Source organism: Xiphophorus maculatus, chromosome 12, assembly GCF_002775205.1.
Source record: "Xiphophorus maculatus strain JP 163 A chromosome 12, X_maculatus-5.0-male, whole genome shotgun sequence".
Taxonomy (NCBI): domain Eukaryota; kingdom Metazoa; phylum Chordata; class Actinopteri; order Cyprinodontiformes; family Poeciliidae; genus Xiphophorus; species Xiphophorus maculatus.
The window spans coordinates 10,406,450-10,433,040 of record NC_036454.1 but is presented as its reverse complement, the minus strand read 5'-3'; the positions used below and the strand labels follow the sequence as shown (position 1 = coordinate 10,433,040).

Here is a 26,591-nt window from a genome sequence, read left to right as displayed (position 1 = left end):
TTTTTGGTTTTCAATCAAGCTTTTAATGAAAAGATCATAAAATAACAGTTTATTCTTCCTCACTGCTGTACATTAAGACTGCAAGGTTGTGAGTGCTGAGGTCAGCTGTATTACACTTTTATGACACTTTGAGTTTGCGAGCCCGATCGCTACACACAGCGGTGGCTCTGACCTGAATACGAGCTCTCTGAGGAGTGGAGATAAAGAGAGGGAAAAAGAACGAGAGATAGAGAGAGCCCAGCCTGGGTGCTGCCAAAAGCCACAACAAGGGTCAGGAAACCTCCCTTTAAATACTGGTGGTGTGTGCGCATGGTTTTAGAGGCCACGTTTGCAGACTTAGACAGTGGCATCTGTGTTTGCGTTGAAGGTGGTCTGCACTAACACATGGCAAAAAAAGAAAAAGAAAAAAAAAGCGCACCTGGGCATGTGCACCTTTTGCATGAGATGCGTGTTTGCCAAAGGGGAAGGGATTCTTGCCCTTTTAATTATTCAACAGCAAAGACCCTACAGGTCCATTCCAGAGCCTCTCAGCCCCTTAGATCCTGATACATTATTGAGAGGCTGTTCTTGAAGAAAACCAGCAAGGAAGCTCGATATACCCAGCTCCAGCAGTTCAACTCCTCAAGTACTAACTTTACATTTAGCAGCTAATCATGTCCGTCTGTGAATGTAGTGCACAGCAAGGTGACAGTGTGCTGTAATAAACTCGTAGAAATATGTAAAGAAAATGTTTTGTATGAAAATACGGTTCTATAAACTCTTTTTGGTTACAGATGGACGGCAAGAAAAACAAAACAGTATCAATGTAATGGCAAGACAGCATTTGTCTGTAAACACTGGAAGTTTTTGAGGTATTTTGGTGTCACTGGAGGTACAGTAAACACTGAAAAATGCAGCAGAGCAGAGTATAGAGGCCTCTGTGCAGTAAAGATTACAGAGAACCAAAAGGGCTCGAAGCAGGCGTCAGGTGTGTCCGAGATAAAGCAAGGGGCAATAAAGCTTAAAACAGGGTCTAATAGCACTGAAGGCCGTTTAATAAACTAGCTTTGGTTCAGCCTGCCAAGGTAAGGATCACTTACAAAATAACTAGACAGAACAGCCCCTTCGTGGTATCACCAATAAAAGAAAAAGGTGGATCGCAAAAGTAGCTGAAGAGCAACAAAAGGAACACTGAGAACTGCACACTCTCTCAGAGGGGTTTCCTGCTTCATGTGTCATTTTAAAGCTTTTCTAACACTGCATAATGATATGGGTTTTAGTTAGTATTAGCAAACAATAACAATGATGAGGTAAGAAGAGAAAGAAGAAACCGTCAGGTAAATTGGAGCTGCTATGAGAACCTCTGAGTCCTCTCAGACGCTTTAGAAAACATACAAAGTGCACTTAGTAAAGCTATCTCATCCAACATTTCTAAAACAAAACATATATGCTAAAGTGGAGAAGAGACACTGAAAACAAAAAAAGATGGAAGTTTAAGACAAGAGACTTAATGTTCAAGAGGAAAAACGTGAATTATGTGCATGTTTCTGCTTTATATAGTTTTATTTTCTTCAGCATCAGCAGCATGGCAACACCCAGGGAGAGCACGTTTTAAAACATACAGTAGCCTCCGCTCTGCACAGGCAGCAACAGCATCCTGCTCAGGTCCACAGACAAACACACAGGAGGAGGTCAAAGTTCACATCCCCTCTGTGTCCAGTTAGTGAGAACTCAAGACAATGTGGGCAAAAATCCCACTCAATTAAACAAACAAAAAAAAACTCTACAGACTGTCAGGTGTAAATGCCATAGACCATTTTCTTTAAAGTTGGAAAAAACATACATCAGCTCTCCCACACACAAAAAAAATCTTCACAGATTGTGGTTAATGGCTATGTTTGAGTCTCGTTTAAGATTCAGCTTGAAAGTCATCAAAACAAAAACAATAAAAAAAGAAAGGGGGTCCTGCCTCCACCTCAGTCTCACACACAGAGAAAATTCTTTAGAGAGATGAGGGCAGGCCCTGGAAATAAATACATTCATCACCAACAATAGACATTTGACAAAAAAAAAAAAACAGAAGAAAAAAAACAGAGAGAACACTGTCAATAAGTGTTTGCGCCAATGTTGTCCGAGGCTCGGCCAGCCAGAGGTTTGTGCTGCTTTTGTCCACAGAATACAGGAAAATTTAAAAGTGTGAAACAAAAACAATTAAGATTCACAGTTAAGACTACCGGATGAGCCTGTTTACATGCAAAGAACAAAAGGAAAGAAGTTTAAAAAAAATTTTTTTTATTCTGCTACATTTTCCGAATGGGTTGTAAAAACAGCGGCCGGTAAGAGGTGTACCATGTTAGATGACCATTTAGAAAGGCTTAAGCAGAGGAGTAACGCCTCGAGCGTGTTTGGGTAAACACAGAGACAACATTAAGCTAACAGACCCTGACCAACAATGCCTTTTTGATTAATATGTCAAGGATGCACTGCCCACTCCCCCCACCACTCCCTGAAGTCCCATCTGAAGACGGGCCAGAGGGCAGGAGAACGGGGTGCAGGGTCACCCCATAGCCAGCTGGCAGGGAGGAGACACCACACACCCTCCCCCTAATTGAATATGCAGCAGTTCACCCCATGTTTAATGCTAAGCTTCTGTTTTGGCAGCAACATCTGTGGAAAAGTGTCTTAATTTCACACGCACACACAAGAAAAAGTAAAATAAAAATCTTTGACTGGCCGAGCCTCGAGTGAGGTCTGTAAAACTGTAAAAGTTCATGTAAACAATGAGATAAATACATATGTTTATTTTTTTTCCTTTTTCTTTTTTTAGAGCCACACATGGTTCCATAATCATTCAAATGTGCTTTGGTTTAAAAAATAGTTTGTGAATTTGGGTATGAGCTATTTTTTATTATTATTTCTTTCTTCTAAGTTTTTTGTACAACTTTGCACCCATTTCTGCACGTACTGTGTAACTAACTAAAAATGTAGACTGTTTTGAGCTGCCTCGCCTTTTGTCAAGGCTTTTTGTGTTAGTTGAAAAAGATTCCCCCCATTCATCTTAATATGAAACTAGTGTTTTTTTTTTTTGCTTCTCCAAATTCTAAAATACAGAGAAACTGATACGCTTTATCTAACAAATGTAGCTGAGAGCCTGTGTTCACACACGCAGAACAATCCCTGAAGTACTTGAAGAGTAGTAGTACTAGTAGTAATAGTAGTAGTATGGTCACAGTTTGGAGTTTTTTTTTTTCTTCGTTTTGAAAAACAAGCAAGCATTCAAATCCAGCTGCAAAAAAAAAAAAATCTTTGCAGAGATGGCTAAAGATAATGTACAAACACCTTTTGCATTACAGACATCGTGCTGCAGTGCACCTAGTGCTGACAAGTACAATAACGTTTGAAGGCAATGCATTGAGGACTCCCTCTTTAGCCAAGAGAGGTCACAGGTGATAAATAACATGTTTGTTGTTTGAAAGGGGGAGGGGAGTGTGAAAAATTCCCATGTACCATGCAGAACAACAAGAAAGTCAATGTTAAATTAGGCAACAACTCTGGGAGTCCAGGATGCAGGTACCTACAAACGGAGCTTCAGCTGCAACGCCGTAAAAACATTTCACAGACCTTAACAAGAGGATGAAGGAAGTATTATCAAAAAATATAAACTCAAGAGGGTAGTTAAAATTCAACATTACAGAGGAATGCCTATACCAAAAACTTGTAGTGAAGGTTAATGATCCACAGTGAGAGTTTTCAGAGTAGATACACTGGGCAGAGAAACGGACAAACAAGAAACAAGCCATTCCCTACGAGTACTAAATAATTCGCCCCTTCGCCATTTTGTACATTTGAAGTTTTGATCTTTATTGATTTGTTGGTTGTGACCCAAATAGGGACAAGAAACGTAGGCATTACATTGAAATGTCAGTATATTTATAACCATTTGTCCATGAAAAATGCACAACTTGAAGTAAAAATTAAAAAAAATATTGAAGTTCAAAACTTGATTCCCAATGTGCAATTAATTTCCCTTCTGAAACAATCTACAACTTTGTAGGCACATAATCAAAGCTGCCCCACAACAAATATTTTAGGTACAATCAGAAGTTTCCTGGGAAAATCGTGACGTTTGATTGCAGCAAGAACTAACTTGCTACTGTCCTCCTTTCTGCAGTCATCCGCGCTTACACAGCTGTCTCATTTTCTGCATACTCCTCTCCTTTTCAGAGCTTGTAAGAGTTAACGCCTGTAGCTTGTTGTCCAGGCATTGTTGGATTGATACTAGTGTTTTTGTTACCCTGCTCTAGCAATTAATTGCACACACAGTCTTTTTACAGTATGATAAGGATTACCATCAGGATGATGTATCAAGTTTACACAGCCTCACATGTTCTAGTCCAGTTGGGTTTTTGAAATCACAGTGTGAACTATGAGCTTCAGGTACACAGGAAGAGATGAAATTGAGGTACAAATTAGCGAAGGGGCGAAGTGACCCAGAGCCAGTCTCTGGTTGCTGTTGTTGAGGTACATCTAAAAATATAACGAAAGATGTACATCACCAACAGTTCAAAATAATTTAAGTCATCTTTAGTGATATAACTATAAAGCTGTCCAGTGCATCTCTGCTTCTCCTTTTTTTTTTTAAATGACAAGTTTTCACAAATTCGGCTCAGAAAAATCGAAAAGACTTGAGTAACTTAAACTTCACATTAAAATTCTGATTATAGATCCTATAATTTTTTTCTTCTTTTTCTTTTTTTTTTTGGTCTGAACAGAACACAAACTGTCATCAAGTCCTGTTTTTAAAAGTCAGAGAATATAAAGTGATAAGGACTCTGGATACAAACAAAATAACAGAAATGGGATAAACATGCTCAGTGAACTTGTCTTAGACTTTACCAGTCCCTCCAGAACCCCATCAGGTGGTAAAGTGTTTACATCCCCACCAGCCCACCAATCAGCACAAGCTTTTCCTTGCAAAACCACAAGAACCATCACCAGCCTCAGAGTTATTGGCCAAAACAATCACAAGAAGAATGGATTTCTTTGTCTGGACTTTAGAAGATAATTATTTTGTTTTATACAGCAATAAAAGAAATCAAAAGAGAAATAATTTAGTATGCTATATATCTTAAGTACATCTTTTTTTAAAACTTTGGTTATGAACTTGTCTAGCAATGTTTGTTAGTTAGTTCAGTTCTCCTCGACATTCATAAGATCTTTGGAACACTATACATCTAAAACTAACCAACGAACCACTATTTGCTCCAGGCTGGACGCTACAGTACACTTTGAATTGGGGGCCACGGTGACCTGGGTCCCAAAAACATGAAAATAATAATAATAAAAAAGAAAAGTTATATCTTGACAAGTACAAATATCAGCTAGAGACAATCAGAATGTGTAAAATCTATGAGCGTCAAAAACCTGTGTTGAGAGATGGGCAGGTTAAAGCATTGGGTGAGAAGTTACATAATCTACACACTTTATACAATTAATTACATAAGCAACTTTTAACTAAATCGACAGAGTTCAAAAGAGTAATCAGAGGTAGCGAGGTCACAAGCCTATATATAAATAGACTTCTTTTTTTTCCAAGGGGAGGAAAGCTATACAGAAAAATATAACGTACCCACTGAACATAGCATTAGGTTTAAAACACCCCTTTAAACCTCCCTCCCTGCCCAACAACCCCGACCCCCCACCCGCACTTGACCAGAAAAATCCCAAGACCTTCCAGTTTAAAACATTCACTGAAACATGACAAGCTCTTAAAGTATGAGTACTACCACAAGGGGTTTTCTCTTTCCAGCTTCTTTCCTTGGAGCTCTAGCAGGCAAATCTAAAAAACCAAAATTGAATAAAAACTCTCGTCTACATCAATGCAAACAGCCACAGAGAGGACACAGAGTATTTGTTATCTTCTACAAACAAACATGTCCTCCTGAGAAAAGCTTTTCTTTCTCTCTTTCTAGACTTTCAGGTAAAGCACAGAGATGGTCCCATACCCAGTTACCCCTCCTCTTTCATACATATAGCATCACCAACATCATAAAGGATATAAAGCTGTCAGGGTAAAAATTTTCTTTTTGCTGAATTATTGCCAGTTTTGTTTGCACCGACTTCTTTTTGGTCAAAAGTTGTTTTAGGAACAGTGGGGAAAAACTCTTAAGATTTAATGCTTAAACCATGAAGAGAGGAAGGCGGCTGAGGGGTACGAGGTGCCCACATTCACATTTAACCAACTGTGCCTCTCCACCATGGCTTTGTGACTTTGGAGAGAGACACAAGTAAATAGTCCCTCGAAAAACTCCTGAGAGGCAAGCACTTGTCATTCACTATAACCGATGACCCTATCCTTGCATCAATGGGATCCCACCGTCACCAAGAGAGCGCACTGTGGCGAGCAGCTACACCGTTCACTCAGCCAGGGTGTCGTAAACTGGAATCAGATTCAAGAACTGTGTGTATGTTGTGTGTGCATTTCTTTGCTTCCGAGATGGAAAAAAGGTGGAGAAATGTTCCTTTTTCTCTCTTCCTGTAGTTCTTTGGCTTGATGCGTTTCTAAGAGGGTGAGGTGTGCATTCTCAGGTGACTGATGAGGTTGCGCTGCTGGGTAAACTTCCCACCGCATAGCTGGCATTCGTACGGCTTCTCCCCGGAGTGAACTCGCATGTGCTCCGTTAGGCGGTACTGCCGTGTGAACCGCATGCCGCACTCTTCACATGCAAATGGCTTCAGGCCCAGGTGGCTGCGCATGTGGCGCGTCATGGTTCCCCTCTGGGTGAACATTTTGCCACAGATGTTGCAGGGGAAGGGCCGGGTCAGCCAGTGGCTCTTTTCGTGCTGCCTCAGAGTTGCGGGGTCTTTGTAGCTCTTGCTGCACACGGTACACTTGAAGGGACGAGTTTCAGAGCCAAAACTGGAGGGACCTACAGGGGCAGAGAGATCCTCCGCCTCCTCCTCATCCTCCTCTTTCACAAAGGTCCCTCCCTCTTCCTTGATGTAGAGCTCATCTTCAGTGTGGGTCTCCACATGAGCGTTGAGCTGCTCAGAACTGGGGAAGCCCTTACCACAGGGAATGCACACATAGAGGTTATCCCCAAACGCTGGCTCAAAACCTTCCTGCCGGTACACATAGTTGGCGCTATGGTGACCGCCTCCTGCTCCTCCTCCACCTCCTGCACTCTCTCCATCACTCTGACCACTTTCTTCACTGTGGTCCTGGCCATTTTCTCCCCCTTCTTCCTCATCTTTACAGTGGAAGGACTGGTCAGATGCAAAGCTGTTACCACTGCCTCCACCAGCACCAGAGGAGCGGCCATCTTTAGGACCTACAATCACTCCGTTGACCAAAGGCCTGTCATGATCTTCAGACTTCAACCCTAATGCCTCTTTTTTGGGCCATTCGTTCTTACGAGCAGCATGTCGAGTCTTTTTCTGGGGTGGTGGGCCCTCGGGCTGGCTTTGGGAGTCCTCTGGCGTCTTAGAAGAATTTAGCTCCATGTTCTCCGAGATGCATGTGTCTACACCTGGCAGGGTGGTTGAGGAGTCATCCAGCGAGGCACTGTTGGTTGTGGATACTGAGGCAGATTGGGGGGATTCTTGGGAGTTGCTGTGTGGGCTGAGGGCATCCGTTGCTGTACCAGCAGAGTGAGGACTCTTCTTGGACAGATCTAACCCAAGATCTGGCTCTCCAGCACTTGCCCCACTGCTGAGATTACCGTTACTGCTGCCATTTCCCCCATTCCCAGTTTTCCCAGCGCTCCCAACAAACATTTCATCATCTGACAGTTTGTCCCGAAGGCCTTCATCTGGCTGTGGTTGGTCGGCATCCGAAGGGGTCGGAGGATAGTGGTTGTTGGGACCAGCAGGGGTAGAAGAGGAGAGACGCTGGTTGTTGAGGCGCAAGCGGCTGAGTGGACCTGGGGTGGAGGGTTTTCCTGGTAGGGACTTCCCACTACTGCGCTTGAGCTTCTTTCTACACAGAGCAGCGAGGTCATGTAGCTGGAGGTAGCTGGCTGCGGTCAAGAGGGCACTGAAGTTCTGCTCGCTGCTCTGGTCTGACGACGACAGGAGCTTTCCAGTATAGATAAAGTCCAGGACTTGTCTGAACACAGAGGGGTTCACCATCTCCGTGTCGAGGTTAATAAGGTTATCGTGGAGGACCAGAGATTTGAAGTAAATGCTGCTGGCTGCCAGGATGTTCTTGTGGGCGCGAAAGAGAGCATTCTCCACCACAATGATGACATCACAGAGGAAGCCCTTGGCTCTCTGCTGGTTGAGTTGCAGCAGCAGTTGTTTGGCATGATTTGGCAGTTCCATTTCCTCCTTCCTTCTCTCTCTGTCTTCCTACACGTGCACCACCTAAAGCTGAAACAGAGAGAAAAGATGGTTAGCTCTCGCACATTTAAAGACATGCAGCAGTAAATGACAGTTAAGTCATCCGTCTTCTATTCCCACTTCGGTATTGCAGTAACAGGAACAACAGTTCATTTGAGTGAACGCAATCTCTGGGATCAGTACATTAAAATGATCCATTCACTGGATCAAACAGTTCATTTGTGCTAAACAGCGCCTCCTTTGAGTTGGAACGTGATCTGTTCATGCTGCACCAAAACTGCACGGTGCGTCACTTGCTGCTTCTCCAAGCTAATGGCTAATGTTGCATCAATCCACATGAAAATAAAACATGGCCCTGTCCTCATGATCTTAATGGACATAAAAATTATAAAATTTACAGTATTTCTAATTTTTTGTTTCCCATGTATTAAGTACTTTCCAAGTTTTTTTATTTCATGTTTTCATTTCAGTGCAAAAATATTTAACAACCAGACATTAAGTCAGATGCACTTTACTTGTTTATTTCACAAGCTGGAAATGCATGTGGGTAAAGTCTTAACCCAAAATAAGCACATTGCATAGAGAAAATCATGTTATTGTTCTACATCAGGTTTACATAACGTGTTAAAGTTCGTACAGTGCACGACTCACTCATGTACTGGATAGTGCCACAATGTGAACAATTACCAGCACAGTAATTGTGCTGCAGTGGTGCATCCGTCACTTGGTAAATCTTCATTACATATTTTATGAGCCACAGAAAACAGAAGTTCCACCCAACCGGCACGCAGGCATCGAGCTCACCTGAACTGAGAAATGAATGAATCAGTTAAAGCTTCAGTTTGTTCCCTCAAATGATTCATTAATTTGAACAGATCATGAACAACAACACTGACTTGTAGCAGAGCTCAGAAAGATGGGTACAACCTGGAGTGGTCAGCAGTCACAAGGCCAAGACAAAGAACAACTCATACCCAAGAGCAATTCATAGTTGGCAGTTGTTGTAAAATAGACAGAAACCCATCTGGGATTCATACTGTAAAGCAATTGTGCCAACCGCTGCACCACAGCTAAATAATAAAACTGCTGCCTAGAAAGCATTCTACACTCAAGTTTGCATTTTAAAGGCGAGCGCTATTATCTATATGACTTGCATTCTAATCAAGGTACATTTCTTCATGACCTTGCATCTGTAAAACAATAATTTTAGCTAGCAATTCTAGCTAAATTCTCAATACAAGTAATTGCTAACAGAAGTGATGCACTGCGAAATCAATTTTTAGCTTGATGGACACTGCTTGGTTACTGGCATGTGGAAATCTTAAAAAAATAATTTAATAAAATAAATTGAAAAAAATCAGATGACTGAATGCACCAGGCTAAAACACAGCGAGGATGCACTGACGACATTTGGTGGAGATGCAGTTACTCTGTGTACTCCAAGTTGTTCATTTCTCACTTAATTTATTTAAAACTAAATAATAGGAAGCCAGTTAAAAAGGAAGCTGATTTCTTTATTGACATGTCTGTTTTATTAAGGCCAAGGAAAGTGAGAGACAATCACTCAACAGATAACAAGAAGGTTAAACATAGTGAAACAAAGCTCCTGTTTTACCTTTAGATTTCAACTTCTCTCATACAACATGCTACACTGGGAAATATTGGTAGGCTTTAAGAAATTTCAGAGTGAAGTAGCTACATTTTCTGAAACAGTCAGGCAGACAGGCTTTTAATAATTCAAGTTTTGCTAAAGTAAAGTTGCTGAAGCAATACAAAAGTGTGAATTCTGTAATTGGTATGTTTAAAAAAAAACAAAAAAACAATAGTAACAAGTTTTACAGTTACAGCTTCTGTTGTAAATAAATAATGACCATACTATAGGAAACGTAGAAAATAAAAAGTTTTCCAAGCCGTCTTATGTATATTATCTTCCAGAAATAGGAAGCAGCAGATCAAAGCTTTACAAAAGCTGCAGATCGGAAATCGACTACGGCCTTCTGATCGGCACATTTGCAGTAACACCAGATGCCAGAAAACATGGCAGTAGAGAAATTGGAAACAAGTAGTCCACCTCCTCTTCTATTTTAAACAAATTGCTACCCTACAAGGATCAAGTTCTGATTGTGCACACTGCTGCTGTTTTCGCACAAAGGCCAAAAGGGGTGGGGGGAGAAGAAAAGGGTAAGGTAACCGTTTCCCAAAGGTTCCTCCTCTCACCTTGTTTTCCCAATTTTACCAGAGAAACTCTAGTTTCTGTGGGGTGTCCTCCATGGAAACATGCATCACTCTAGTCTCCATTAGGTCATGGTAATGTCAGCCCTGCCCCATTGTCTGAGGGTGGGGGTCGGTAGCACAGCAGGGCCAGGGGGAAGGATTAGGTGACACCTGAGCAGGTAAAACTACACAGGAGCATGGGCAAAAGGGGAGGGGGAGGGTGTGGCTCAAAGACAAGGACACCACTACTTGATCCTCCAAAGAGGCCCTCATTTATGGAATTAGGACAAGTGAATCTCATTCACCGATTACCTACAATGTATAACAGTGAACTTTTTCTGACAAAACCATGATTTTCACCAATTTTATGAAGTAGATGCAAAACAATTTCTATATTAGTGGCAGTGGATCTAGCCCCTGGTAGCAAGTCGGCACACGATTAACAGGTTCTGTAGGATTTGGGCATTCTGGTAAAATGAGCTCCCACTATTCAGAACATGGAGAATTAAAAGAGATTAAACAAAAATGCAGATAAATGCTGTACTCAAGCCATAAATGCGTGTGAAAATGAACCATTTTAACCTTGTGCCAACCAAGAAATTTTCTCTCATAATGCACAACAGGGAAGGAGAGGATTCTTCTTAAAATAGGCAAGCCTAAAAGTAAAAAGCATACATTTATATTACCAGGACACATCAAAAAGTAAACGGTAGAAAAAACAAACAGCCTATAGACAGCAGTTTTGTCTCAAATCTTTTTAAAATTTATTTAGTTAAAGGTAAACATGGTTCACCATTAGTCCCGTGACATCGGAATATCAGTTACAGTGATGCAGAGCGAAAGGCCATTTCTAAAATGCATAAACAAGAAACGTTTTTGAACTATTATCAGCAGGGATAAGGGCTAAAGGTTGGCTTAAATCTCAGGCTTACACAATTGGTTTTAGAATGTAGCTTTAAGAATATTTGATTGTTAAACTAGTTAGAACCATTAAGATGGTTCTAAAGCTCATCTTTGGCACTTCTAGGCAACAGGAGCTTTAAGTTGCATAACTTCTGGAACACATACCAGCTTTTCTGTTATTAGCATGAAAACAAATGATAGAGTATTTTTTTAAGGAACACTACAGAATCTGAATAATCTGTACGACTTGTTGCTCATTAGGCAAAGTATAAACTACCTGGACAAATACAGCTCTGCAGCACTGGCATAAATTTTTTTCTTACAAATTCTGGAAAAAGCTTAACAGATCAAATTAATTACAGTGATGCTAAGACTTATCGGGCTTATTTTCAATCATTTTGTGCCTTTGTAGTTCATGTCATTTTATATCTGATTTCTTCATTTCCCGTAGAACCTTTCACACCCAACATGCATTAATTTGAACGCTGCAGGAAGCCACCTCATTAAAAGCAGATGATTTTAAGTTAACAGTTTATAGCTTACTACTAGCTTACATTAAATAAATGTCGTTATGTGACTCTGATTAGTGACCTCCTGCTGCTACACTAAAGAGTTTTTTTTTGCTTTCATTATTTTTCATTCAGAAGGAAGTCTGCAAAGATGCAATTAGTCTCGCTTGAAATGTTCTGTAAAATGGCTTTAAAATTGTTTATGATCTCTGTGAATCAACCTTAAGCAGATTTAAGAGTTACTGACGGGAACTACTGGTTTTGGTAGGAAAAAGGTGTGATTGGGATTTAGGTTGGTGCACTTGTCAAAGCAATGCCAATTTGAACTCATGATGTAGATTTAACCAGCAGAACAATGTTTTTTTTTTGTTTTGTTTTAACAAAGACAATATTCCTCAGTCTGTCAGTGGTCATAATAGTATGGCTAAACTGTGCATATCATGTCTTTTGTCATTAAATTGGCAAGAGGAGAAAAACATTGATTTCTGCAGTTCCCAGGGGAATTCCTTGTGCAGTATTACCTTCAGGAAGCACATATATCATCCCCCCACAAAAAACACCACTTCAATTCAGACATATTTTCAATCAGAAATAAAAAAATTTCAGACTCAAATATAACATTCTGACCATGACGCAAAAGTAAAATATACCAGATGGCAAAAAAACAGAAAAAACCCCCAAAACAATTGTTGACAACGTAGGAAGAATGCAACCCTTTCAGGCAGTATTGAACAAGGTTTAAGTGCAACAAGGTTAGAATTGTAAACTGTGGTCCGTCACAGTCTGACTGGCTGATACAATCAGCTGAAGTAATCATTACTCTCAGGTCCACGCCTGGGCTTGCCTCATCTGCAGTGACACTGCTCCTCATGGTCTTCCTCCCTTCCCCCGTCTGCTCTCAGCAACACATCTTTTCCTCTTTTATCTTCCCACCCTCACCACCATGTCTCTGGGAATGAAACCACATCTCAGGAACAGTTTGCTGTCCCTAATGTCAGACATGTTGGAATACACAATCCAAATCTGTTAATCACAGAACCTGCTTCAGGGGGTCTATGGCTCTCAACCCTGCAGGCAGCAATGGAGGAAAGTGCTGCAGGAGAAAAGAAGGCCTCTGCTACGATACCAGCCAGGAAGCCATATATCATTCAAGTCTCTTTTAACAAACACACACCTCTGCATGCTTTACGGGGGGATCCGAGAGGCTTTTCCTGCAGGCCGACATTAAAAGGGGGCTGGGACCAGAGCAGAGAAACCAGCACAGGAGCAGAAAAAAAGAAGCCCTCCCCCACCTCCATCTTCTTCTCATCCCTTGCTCTCCCTCCTTCCCCCATCTCCCACTCAGCTACACTCTCCCCCTGGCCCCTTCAGTGCTGTGCCATGCCGGCTGGATTCCAGGGGGCTGCTAATGGATTACTGCTGATCTATATGCAGTTAGGGTGGGATACATGTAGTTTCATCTCCATGTTCTAATGATGCTGGCCAGGAAAACAGACATATTACAGCAGACCTGCACCATCATACCACCTCCATCTGTGGAAGATTGAATTTTCTTGCAAGAGCCACAATCTAACCAGCTGGAATGACTCTTCAGCTTTCTAGTCCCACCAAATAATGGTGGATTATTCTTGCATTCAAAAGTGGAAATAAGTGAGTTTCATTTGGGAGAATATAAATACAACAGCCGCTTATATCAAAATTCAGATTTGATAAGTTGTCAGTCCAAAGACAGAACTGAAATGTTATTCCGTATATCTGCTGCACATACAACACATACTGAAAGTTACAACACAGTTTTCTTTCCACTTCTAACAAACTGTGTCATATAAAACCATTTTAAACTGGCTTTAGCACCTTATTCCGGCTGTTAGCATTATTATTCCAGGTAAAATGGCTAAAACTTTGAGTGTACTGCGTAGAAAATCTTTATCCTTCACGTAACCCGTAGATTTCTAAAATGGCTGCCATTTTTCAGATCCAGTGTAATCCATGACAAGCAGAGGCTGAGCTCTCAAAGGAAACACAGGGCAACATTGATGTATTCCCTTCAGCCTTTCTGTTATCGGTTTAAAGTTTTGCTTCCTCTCACTCTCCAACAACCTGACTGAATCTTTTACATGTCATAGAAGTTAGCTTGCTCTTTTAATTGATTCTTACATCTCTCCGCTTCACCTGGCTTCTTTCTTAGTGACACTGAACACGTTTAAGTTTGAGTCTTCCACCAAAGAGCACGGTCAGTGAGATTTAATAGCAGGATGATGCATTCTATAATCAGAAAGACTCATCTGGCTGGTAATCAGCCGGGCTGGATCAAGGTGAAAATCATTTGATTTCAGTTACCAGCCAATCTCTGGTGACCAAAATCACCAGAGATATCTTTCTTTCTTGCAATAGAAAGAAAAATCGTTGTCACCTTAAGTGTTTACCCGAAATGCAACAATGAACAAATGCCACTAGTTTAATGACTTGAAATTAAAGCACAATCACCTGGGATGAAACGACAGCTGATTGTGCTCTAATGTCAATGAAAAAACGCTAATATAGATGAATTATTAGAAAGATAATCCTGCAAGACGTAGCCTGCAAAAGCACTTCCTGTGTTTTTAATCCTTCTGCAATGGCTGGCATGTAAGCTGACAGATGGCATGATCACTGATCAGGAGAAGAAATAAGACCTGCTCTGGCACCACATAAGATCCAAAGTAAGCCTTGGACTTGGACTGCAACTTGCCAGGGGGCATTTTGCTCTTGTAGAGGCACATGATCAGCTTACCTTCCCTGCAGAGTTAACCTTTTAAAACACTAAGGCCTAATGATAGAGGAGGCGACGTCATGTTGAAAGATTCAACCTTGACCTCTATCAGAAGTCTGCTGACGAGGAGATGAGCTGACACGGATGTTTACCACAAAATAGACAGAGGTGATCTGGTTAGCATACCCATGTGTTGATTCATGACTTAACCAGAGAGCCTTAAAGTGCCCCAAGCAGTGTATAAATATCAGCCACCTCTGAATTAAACTGGTTACTCCAGAGATGTGGATGATCAGGTTTGACCTCATTTACAGCTTGTCTTTATGCTCCCTTTTCTCCTACAAGGACTTTCTGGATTAAAAATCAAGTAAGCAAACCTAACAGAGTGAGTGTTCATGCAACAAAGGTGAATGAGGGAGCAGTGGGCTGCAGCAGTAATCTCCTGAACAGGGGGGGTAGAGAGCAAAGAGTTAAGGCAGAGGTGAGGCAAAGTCCTCTGGCGCAATAACAAAACACACCCTAGTATTGTGAAAGGTCATCAACTCGCAACAGACAGAGAGCAAGATTGAGGATTTTAAAAACACTCAACCTGGATGACGATCGTTCACTCTGATTACATGAAACAGCAGCCCAATAACGAGCTGCCATTGACGCTCAGAATCTACACAAAAAAGGATTAGTGGCAGAGACATGTAGACTGGTGAGCCAATCATGTACAGAAGCAAAAAGATGTCGGTCTATGTGTGTGTGCCCTGAAACACGGAGCACTTAAACACACGCACGCTGACAACGCACAGAAAGAGGAGTATGCTGGTGGGCAGAGAGAGTGGGGGAGGGGGTAGGGGGGATGGTGCAAAGCCAGTTTGAAATACAAACACCAGGCAACCACCTCAGAGCCATTTCAACATGGCTAACCTTGCTGCATGGGCACAGGCCAAACCGTTGAGGACTCATGGAAGCTGCAAAAGCCAGACTTTCACTTCTTTCACAGGTGAAACAATGGGGAGATTAAATGCAACAGATGGGCTTTTTAGTGTAAATGTGAACCATTTGCACGTATGCAGTATGTGCTGCAAATGGCTAAAGGCAGGAGCAGCCGTAGAGGTCCATCTTTGGACCTTTACATCGTAGCTTACACTAATAAATAAGTAAATAAGGTGGCATCAGGAAGGGAAATACATGCATGGTAAAAACCTGCGGTTACACAGGGAAAAAGCCTGTTTCTGCTCCTTGAATTATTAAACTCTGGGATAAATGAAAAGCAGTAGATGTGAACGTATCGGACAAGCCGAGCAGAGAGAGAGCCAACAGGTTCTGAATGCATGTTTTACAAATTGGTTACTGTTGTTACAAAGATGTAAAGGAATACTGTAGTTTTTTGTTTTTTTTCCTTTATGCTGCTTTCACACACACAATAGTTCACCTGTCTGAGCTGCGTCACATGTATGGCATCATTCAGAATTTCTGTGATGCAAATAAAAAGCAATAAAATAAAAATAAAAATTAAAAAAACTTCTTTGTATACCATTTAGGGATTCAAGTTACTGTATTGTAAAAGTTGTTGTTATGGAAGATGACAAAACACATAGTAATAAAAAGCAACTTAAACTTCTGAGAAATTATTGGGTGATTTTAAGCAGCCCCGTTTCAAAACTCCAATCGGTCAGTGAACCACCAAATGCCACCAGATCAGTCCATCAACAAGACTGTTCAAGTTGGACCTGGCTACCAACTAAAGAATCAGTCAGCCGTTAGATGAAGCTCAGAGACATAAGAAGCCATTTCAAAGACAACAGCATGTCAGCATCCCCATTTTATTCAGACTGTAGAACAGAGAGAGCAAAACTTTTAACAAATAACAGGAAGTCTAAGCAGAATACAGTAAAATAGTTTTCTTGGATTCTTTTGAGCATTGGACCTCCATCTGGAGAAGATTCTGGATGTGAAAATGTCGGCAGTGTTTTGGAAATTTCAAATATAAAGTAAACGTCTACATTCTCCAGGAAATATGTCAAGATCTGTATTAGAACCAAATCATGTATGAAATAGGACAAGACAATAAATCACTAACAATATATATCATATATTGATCAACATCAATAGAAAATACATCTGATAGAATAATTCTTGAAAATATTATTGGACCTTTTGGCCAATAATATTTTCAAAATAAAGAATATTCACTGAACTCTGATCCAGAACCACACAGCATTCTGGGGGATGTAGGCAGAGGAAAAGCTTTAGCTGCTCAACCTCTCATGGCCAGCTAAGTAAGGTCGGTGGCATCAACTCATTGACTCTCTGGTTACCGAGCAACAACCTGTTGAGTAACTTGTGCAGCAGCAGTCTCAAGTTTTGCCACTAAGCCTCATAACGGCTTGGGGTGAAAACAGGAAACCAGTTTGCCACCAGTCTGGGACTATTTCAAATATTTAAAAACAAATCAATTAGAGAATTATTGATATCAACTGATGAAACATTTATACCATGGTAAGTTTTTCAGCCATGTCATCCAGCCGTATACCATCTAAAATTTGTATCGACAGGTCAAAGTTGTAGAAAACCACAGATCAGAAACCAGCGACAAACTCAACTCTGATGCCAGTTTATCTAATTTTTAAAATCCTGTCATATTAGAAGAAATGATCCAAAGCCAATTTAAAAAAATACTGTCATACGTTTTAACTCCTGGTGTTTTAGATCACTGTAAATTAAAACTTTGCCCTCATGCCAAATTATGCAATGCCTTTGATACTGCTTGTTTACTGGAACTCCTCACATCAATCCAATTCCATGAACAGGATGCAGCTGTTAAACATCCTACAACAGCAAAACATTGCAGAGTTGCAAGATCACCAATAGAGCCAAACATTTACATGACAACACTGCTGCAAGGCTAGAGAGGGGGGAAGTACATAAACTAAATTTGCTATTGCTCAGTTTGTAAAAACAACGTCAGAACTCTTGCAGTCAGGCAGATCGGCTTCACTGCAGACAAACAGGTCCTGCTCAGGGTGCAGTGCAGTGGAGAAGGAGGGGCAGAGGTTTCTGTGAACCCCAAATGTACCAGTGCTGTGAGGTTTCTAATATAGAAGTCGAACAAAACAAATTTTTCTTTCAGGAATTACCTTGCAGCAGGAGATCAAGGTCTCAGAGCACTGCACAAGTGCTGCTCTGTGTACGATACCAACCTGTATAACACCAGCTTCTAAAGCTAGACTAAAACAAAACAAACATGCTAAATTAAATTTACAGAGTGTAACGGATGCACAAGAGTTATTATGAACCATTTCACTCGTGCCACCATGTAGTAAAACATGAAGAACTAATTTCTCAGCTATAAAACTAGCACATTTAGCAAGTTTGTAATTTCTTAAAGCAACACAGTTTCCAAATAATACATAATTGACAGATCTATTAATTTAAGCATTGCACTAGGGAACATTAAAAAAAGAATCCTAATTAGTTTTAATGTTCATTAGAATTTGATGCTGTACCAATATTAATTTATGGCAACAAATCCTGCAGTTATTCAAGCAAAAGACGTGCAACCGAAAATAAATGGAAAGAGAACCAACATATTTCAGAGTTATTAATGTATGGAATCCAAGCCTCAACAAGTTAATGCAGAAATTATGTTCAAAAACAAGGTATGATGAAAAGAAGATAAAACAAGAAAGATAAAACAGATCATGGCTCCTCACTTCCTACAGTGTTGAAGGAGGCATTTCAAGTCTGAGAAAGACATAAAAATAGATATCAAGTAAATGATTTTTCATATGCTTTCCTATATGAAGTAGAGATAAGCACATAAATGGTCTGTTGACAGAACTTGAAAATCCAATCATTTTAAAATCAGTGATAGCAGCGCATCTAAAGACAACCCTACTCTTTGGCATAGATGCAGTGACTGAGTAAAGAGCACCATCACTGAGGTGGTTGAAAATGGAGTCAGCAGCATATCAGAAGCTATTCAAAAGACAAACTTTTTTTTTTTTTAAACGTCTGCATTTTATTCATACCATAGGAGCGATAGAGAGAGTTAGAAAGCAAGACCTTCAGCAGATAAGCAGGATGAGTATAGAAAATTATTCTGTTTTTCATCTGAGCTTCCTCCCACTAAAAGAACATCCTGGATTTTGAAAATATTGAAAAGGAGTCTTTTTTAGAAATCTCGGCGATAAAGTAACGATCTAACTTCTCTAAGGAATACAAGCAGAGGTTTAGTCATGTTAGCTCTGCTAACTGCTACTAGAAGGTGATAAAGACAATAATATATTTCAGCTATAATTTTGTTTTGTTTTTAGAATAACAGTAAAACCTTGTTTTATGGTGACTGCTCTCACACAGTGGTGTGACGTTGCCTCTGCTCCCATTATAAATAATGGATGATTATTCGAAATGCATTTTGAATGATGTTCCCATCTCCTCCTATGTTATAAAGAAATCCATACATGATTTTATTCTTGGAAAACAGTGAGAGAAGTTAAAAGTTGGTCTGAGAGAGTGCTTAGATCTCCAAGGCGCTAGCTTGATTTAAAACAAACACTGAATTAATTTTTTTTTTTCCAACAATCCCTTTGAGAAAAACAACCTCCAGTTTGTGATTTGGTTTATGCACGACTCTCTGTTCTGCGTCATCAGTGGTGCTTTTGTATTTCATGGCTCACCCAAAGTGACCCTGGAGAAATTAAATAAAGACTGAAACGATACTACTTACACCTTCATTGAACTGTGTGGCCGCCTGCTGTAACACACATAATACATAACTGTGTGCTCTCACACAGAAGTGAGGTGATCAACTACCTCACTGAGTACTGAAGATATGATTAATGTGATGAAGGGCTCTCTGTCTTGACACAATAAACTTGATGAGATAAGACCTCCCCACTTCACCCTGGCTTGTAAAAAGAAGCAACAACCCCACACGACCCGATGCCTTCTGGTTGGACTAAGAAGCAGCAGGCGGGTGGAGAGAACGTTTCACAAAATACCGCCCTCCCCCTTCTCCCACCAACTTTTAAACTGCACATAACCTTCTGGCTATCAGCAATACATTCCACATTCTTCTTCAAGAAGAACAACAACCCTGCCCCAAGGTGTTTTATCCACTGAACAAACCAAACTGTCTATGAACAGGCTGCGCAGAGCAGCTACAATCTATAAGTCCTCGTCCAACATGTCAGCAGAACATATAGCCTAAGTAGCCTTCTTACTGCCCACACATGCCACAGTAAGCCATGATTGCATTGCACACAGGATGCTGAGTGCATGTTGAGGAGGGGAAGGGACAAGAAGGGTGAGGCAACCCTTCTGATCATGAGAATCATGAGGCACACAAACACAGGCCTCACATTACCCTGCAGGCCAGAATTTGTTGCCCATACAGTAATCAATGAAACTTGTTATACTGATCAGTTGACTTGGTCATTTTAATGGTCTGAATTAATTGATTTGACCCTCACTGTAAGGGCTCACAATTATCTGACTGCAACTGCAAAGGGTGGTAAAACAGCTGGGCAATGAAATTACAGTGAAGATAACTGCTCTGTGCTTATTGCCTTTACAATATGTGCATCATTTTATCCATGTATGCCCCAAAGAGTCTTCTGGAGGCATCTTTCACCGATGTCAAAATGTGTTAATAACCTTTGATGTTTAAAAACATAAACAAGACTGACAGGAAAAACAACTGAACATTTGAACTTCAGCTCTGGCTGGGTGTGACCGGCCAAAATAACATCTAGGGATCTTCATATTATAGGTTCAAGCACCAGGGGAAAACAAGAGGGATAAAAGGTTGTTGAAAATAGGCCTGGGCTGGTTTCTGGTGTCAAGGAATACAAAGATTACCAAAGGTTATGGTTTCAAAACTGATACATTTTTAAACACACCAGTCTTAAAGGTTTGACATTCTTTTAATGAACTGTATAAAAGACAGTCGGAATGACTAGAACGGTTCCAAAGCTGGTCCAAATTTTCATTAAAACATTAATACCATCTTTTTATTGATAGGCCACAGAAAGTGCTGGAGTGATTTGAGTTTTTTTCCCCAGATGTTTGGAGCTGCCCCTCCCCCACATGTTGCTGCACAATGCCCATCAGCTGACCGAAAAGGTCAGCATTATTTCCTGCATTAACAATAAAAACACATTTCTAAGAATATTACCAGTCGCAGAAAACGATGAGCAATCATATGGTGGGAAACGAGCGAAGCACAGCCACCAATCTCTCTTAATGAAGTAAAGGAAACAAAACAACATCTGGCAAGCCTTGAGTATCATGTCTCTTAAGAGATTCAACTGAAGCAGACATATGAATAATTAACTGGCTAAAATCAAATAGTTACACTCCCAGTGCTTCACTGTAAACAAAACAACAAAAAAACATCACGTAAAATCTACTAAAAAACATTGACTGTGTTTATTCCATAATTTGGTTTAAGTCTATGTGAAAAAAATCTAATTAAATACATGGTAATGATATTAGAACTGCAATGCTCAAAACTATTACCTGACTCTTATCTTTACGTTACTCAAAAAACTAAAACTTTACACACGCAAGAGGGCTAAACAGATAACAATGAGTAACAGAAATGCAAACAAGACTATGTAATATTATTTCAACTGTTATTTTACAGACAAACCTGTCTTCAGACATGTGAAAACTTCTACACTCTACCTTATATTTACACTACAGCTTACCACATTAAATCATATGCAAGCATGCCACTCAACAGCAGAAAGTGAAGCAAGATGGAAAATTTTAAAACACCAAGACAGAAAAACAGCAGCCACTCGAGGCAAACACGCATTACTGACATTCCTGTGCCTTATTATCGCCATGCCCCTTGGTACTTAAACAACACTGATCACCTTGGGAGCAAAGCTGCCTTCACTTCACACCTGAGCACATGCATTGTTGGAATGCGCATGGCCCAGTCTGCAAGTTAAAAATAAGAGCGCATCCAATGTACCACATAATGATCAGATTTGGGCCAAATAAATTTGTTTACACGCGGAAACCCAAGTCATGCGCCACTGTTTCCATAAAACACTGCAGTTTGTGGGTCAGTGTAACGCTACACCCACAGCATGCCCCGTGAAAAAAAACCAAGCTATACAATGCAATCTAGAAATCACATCGGTCTAACGAGAAGGCTACTGAAAATATAATTTCACGTGCTACAGATTATATATTGTGTTGATCGTATACGCACGTCAAAATCCTGTTAAATCATTTTAATTGGCCCTACCTAAGATGAAGGGGGCTTAACCTACATATAAACAATGCAGTTTACACCAACATATATGATTAGTCCGTGATTGTGCCAAAAGCAGTGCGTAAAATTCAAAGGGAGGGACTTTTAAATTCCATTTGGGAAATGGTCCTGTGGGCTTTTAAATGACTGGAATCGACCAAAACAAGTAATTTCATTGATCACATTTTCATTCAGAAAAATTCTCAGAGTGTTTTAGACCATTAACCTGAGAGAGGAAAAAGACCCTTGGAGAAAACATCTCAGTGTTTCTATAGGAGATAATTTCTTTCGTCGTTGATGCGCTCTGCCAACCAGCCCCGGTAATTATCTGGTATACACAGCCGTCCTGTGGGGCATCTCTCGTGGGAGTCTTGCGACGAGAAAATAAACGCCACGATATTTGCAAACAATGCGCTCTGCGATTAAGCACCAAAACTCAAGAAAAGCGTTTTGCAAACCCGTTTTGTGTGTTTACAGCTTTGCTAAGCAGCCTGGTAGAGCATGTAACAGCCACCAGCAGCAGAGCCCCCTTTTTTTGTTGGCACGCCGTAGAAGAGGGGAAAAATACCCTTACGATTCCTGCAGCCGAACCAAACATAAAGACACCAAAGCAGCTCCGCTTGTCCACTCCCAAGTCACCGTAAAGAGAAATAACGTGTTGAAAATACCTTTTTACATCGGTAGGACCGTTCTCAGGCGTTCTTTACCATCCTCCTGCTCATCTCACAGCCTTCGGGACGCCATGTTGCAAGCTTATGACGTTAGGCTTCCTCACCCCTGACCCATATTTGAATAGAAACCAGCCCAGAGCGCAGCAGAAAACACACACACCCCACTGTGGGAGGGTTTGACCACTTTCTCAGACCCAGACCCCTGGCAACTTTACCTGCAACATGGCAGGACAAGAGGAAGAAAAAAAAAGAGAGAGAAAGGGTTTTTTTCTGGGCGGGCTCTTTATTCCAAGGACACAACTTATAATCTGTTGCAGAATAACACAAACATATATCCCAGACATGATAATTTGGTGTTGAAATGTAGTGGTTTCGTAACAGAGGCACAGGAAAATAACATAGAAGATTGTCCGTTAGAGCAATTAGACAGTTTCGATCCCAGTTTAACAACAAATCTTGCAAAATCATTTGTGGTTTTGCAAAACCACAAACTCCAGCAAGATGTCGTGTTGTTAGAGTTTAATTACACAAATCTCATTAGTGGACGTTTGAATATCATAAAGTCCCCCTTTCAACACACACACTGAAGCAGCTAGCTTAATTACAGCTGTTTTATTAGTGGTGACCTGTTATTGCATCAATCTACCGAGCTCTGTTACAGAACAAATGTTTATCTGTCCTTTACCCCCTTTTAAATAATTATAAAAGAAATGAAATACGAATACTGGGGTTCAAAGACTGGGCACCAGATGTGCGGAAGTGTGACGATGTTCAGGCTCCTCCTCCCACAACAGCGACCCTCATCCAGCCAATAGAAACCTGGATGAAGCCTTAATGAGTTTCAGTCCAAACCAGTCTTTTAAGGTCTGTATTAGTGATTCAAATTTCGTAAACAAACCGCACTTCATTACTTTCTCAATTGTTCAAAAGAAGAAATGGTGACTTTATTTTCTAAAATATATGCAATATATTAAATCTGCTTTTGTCATTGTTTTGAATATTATGGCTGCGTGCCAAAGCTCTCTCCTGACCCCGTGTGGTCAGGCTTCAAATTACGTCTCTCCATAATGCATCTTTCTGCAGTGTCAATACACTGTTGAAAAAGCAGAACAATTTACAAAATTGCACCACATTGTTTCATTTGTACACATGATATTTCAAGATAAAATATGTTATCTTCTCTAAGAATATATTCTTATTTAAAAGCCTTAATTACTTAATTGCGTTTGGAAATATTATGCAATATTTTTTTTAATCCACTGGCCAAGAAGCACAGATCTTACTTACAAATAACTAATGCAGAACCAGACCATAAAAACAACAACTGCACAGTTACACAAGATTTCATTAATGGGACCTAAATGACATGGAAACCTTTTACAGATGCTACAGATTTGATTTCCTCAGGTTAGAAACAAAGGAGAAAAACTTTGCATGATATTATTAAATAATGAAAGAGAAACTAAATTGCTGTTTGGTGATAGCAATCTTTTTGATGCAACACTTCAAGTATTTTGTGTCGAAATTAAAAGAATTTGCAGGAAAAATAGCATGAATGATTATAAATTAGGGAACCATATAAAAAAAAAAGTCTGGATGAAGATTTTTAATGTGTTTTATGTATATATATATATATTTATTTATATATATATATATATATATATATATATATATATATATATATATGTATATATATATATATATATATATATATATATATATATGTATATATATATATAGAGAGAGAGAGAGAGAGAGAGAGAAAGTAAAGTTACTTTTACTGAATACAACTCTATACTTTAAGTGACTTTTAAAACAAAAAAGTAAAACAATGTTTTTTAAAAAGTAAATTACACAAATCTGCATTTAAATTCAACATAATCTCTGTTGTGATAAGAAGAGTAATAAAATGTAAAAATATATTAAGTGTCTTTACATTTCATTGAAGACACAATGTGACATGAACAAATTCACCACAAACACCAACAGAGAAAGAGAAAGTCTTACAGATTATGTCCAAAGAATGCTTTCTTAAATCAAGATCAAAATAAAATAAAGAATAAATACAAAAGTAGTTTTATGTTGTGACTGGATAGATGGATTTTAAATATAGCTACAGTTTAATTTATTTAGCAATTTAGGTCCCACGGCTGTTTAAGCATACATTATTTTATTTGGACAACCAGGCCATTTTCAAATCAGATGCTTTAAAAGCTTTAAAAGGCACAGCCAACATCATTGTCTTAAGAAGAAAATCACATATTCTTGAAATTATTAGACTTCTGTATAAACTACACAACTTCATATAAAGTGCAATGTGATCACTGCTCAGTAATAATCTCTATTGGACATTGAGTAAACCAACCCATCAAGACCAATTGAAATATTGAACAACTTCCAACAAAAAGCACAAAAGAAAAATTAAAACATGATAGTTAACAAAGAATGCTGACCTAAAAATCCATCCAACCTCTCAACTAAGTCGGGTCTGGATAGAGGGGCCAAGATGTCGGTGAAGTAGCCTTTACAGAGAGAGCAAAAGAGTTTGGGTCAGCAGGCCAAGACACAGCTGTCATAGTAAGAGCACAGAATGAGAGAAAGAAAAGACCTGAACTGTGACATTAAGAAGGTTTTCAGTACGACTCTGATTGGAGGAGGTTATTTTCCACTTTTTACTCACCTATTCTCAATCGTACAAATTGTTCTTCTGTGGTATTGTATTCATTTATAATTTAGATGTATATCCTGGAAGTATTTCAGATGTACACAAAACAGTAAATTTGATAGGTGCAGTTTAAACGTGTGATAAATTTTTTCTCTAAACAGCCTAAAATGTATAGAAACACAATCAGCACCTCACCTGTTTTTACAACAGGGTCTCCACACTGTGGAGAAGAGCGCCACTCTCAGCGCTTTGCACCCTCTCAAGTACAGAACAGGGGTCAGAGCAGCGTTCACCCTGGGCAAAATGCGAAGAGGATCGGTGCCTTCATTCCTAAAGGTGTAGCAGGTGGTGCCAATGAAATTACAGGCGGTAATATGACAGAACAAGGGGATCCAGGCCGCCAGGAAAAACATAGCCACCACCAGAATGAGATACACCGAGGAGCGCTTGTTGTCTCTCTCCTCAGAGGGCGGCTCCCTGCCCAGCTGGAAGGTGGCGATGATAAACAGCCGGATGTTCAGACCTATCATTATAACCGCAACAAAAATGTTCCCGATAAATGTACCGATGCTGGTGAGCTTATGAGCTGTCCCTATTGGGACCAGGTTCTGCACAGCCACGACGAAGAACGCATAGAACCAGTACGCGAAGATAACTAACAGGGTTCTGTTTCTGGTCATGCGCTGGGAATATTTAAAAGGAGACATAACGGCATGGTACCGGTCCGCCTGCGCGGCCAGGGTGGCCATGAAGGAGAGGCCAAGAAACGTGGGCACGATGTAAAACGTGCGCGTTGGGGACAGGAAATGATCCTTCACATCGAGCACGCCGGCGTAATAATAAGAGACACCGGTGCAGATGTCGCTGAGGCAGGTGCTCAGCATGTACATGAAGCGGTTCTCGCTGCGCAGCGACCTGCTCAGAAGAATGGAGAGGAACACAGACACGTTCAGGTAGATGATCGCCGCAGCAAGGGCAATGCTGAAAAGAAACAACAGCACGTTGCCAAAGCTCGTCAGAGGCAACACAGGAGACAAAACATGGCTGAAGTTAGCCATAGATGCAGAGAAACCACCTCAGAGCCTCAAGGCGAAAGAAAGTGTTATAGGGAGCTGTAAGGAAACAGCAGAGGGGCTGCCCTCTAATCTGATTTATGTAGAAGAAGGAAGGTATTACCCTGAGCGAGCTTAATTCCCTTGAAGAATAGACAGGGAGCAGCGACTAATTAGTGGAAGAGGTTTATATTCTTTTATTCAAACAAATATATGAATCTTTTATGATCATTCTTGTACCCAAG

At 40.3% G+C, this 26,591-nt stretch overlaps 1 protein-coding gene across 1 annotated transcript; it reads right to left on the bottom strand.

Annotated features, from left to right (window-relative positions):
* hic2 (HIC ZBTB transcriptional repressor 2) lies at nt 1-22,832 on the bottom strand. Its single transcript, XM_023343704.1, has 2 exons — nt 22,627-22,832; nt 1-8,349 (listed from the first exon to the last, which is right to left on the bottom strand). Exon 2 carries the CDS (start codon nt 8,299-8,301, stop codon nt 6,541-6,543), a length of 1,761 nt encoding a protein of 586 aa, XP_023199472.1. The 5' UTR covers nt 8,302-8,349; nt 22,627-22,832; the 3' UTR covers nt 1-6,540.
* Between the last annotated feature and the right edge of the window lie 3,759 nt (nt 22,833-26,591).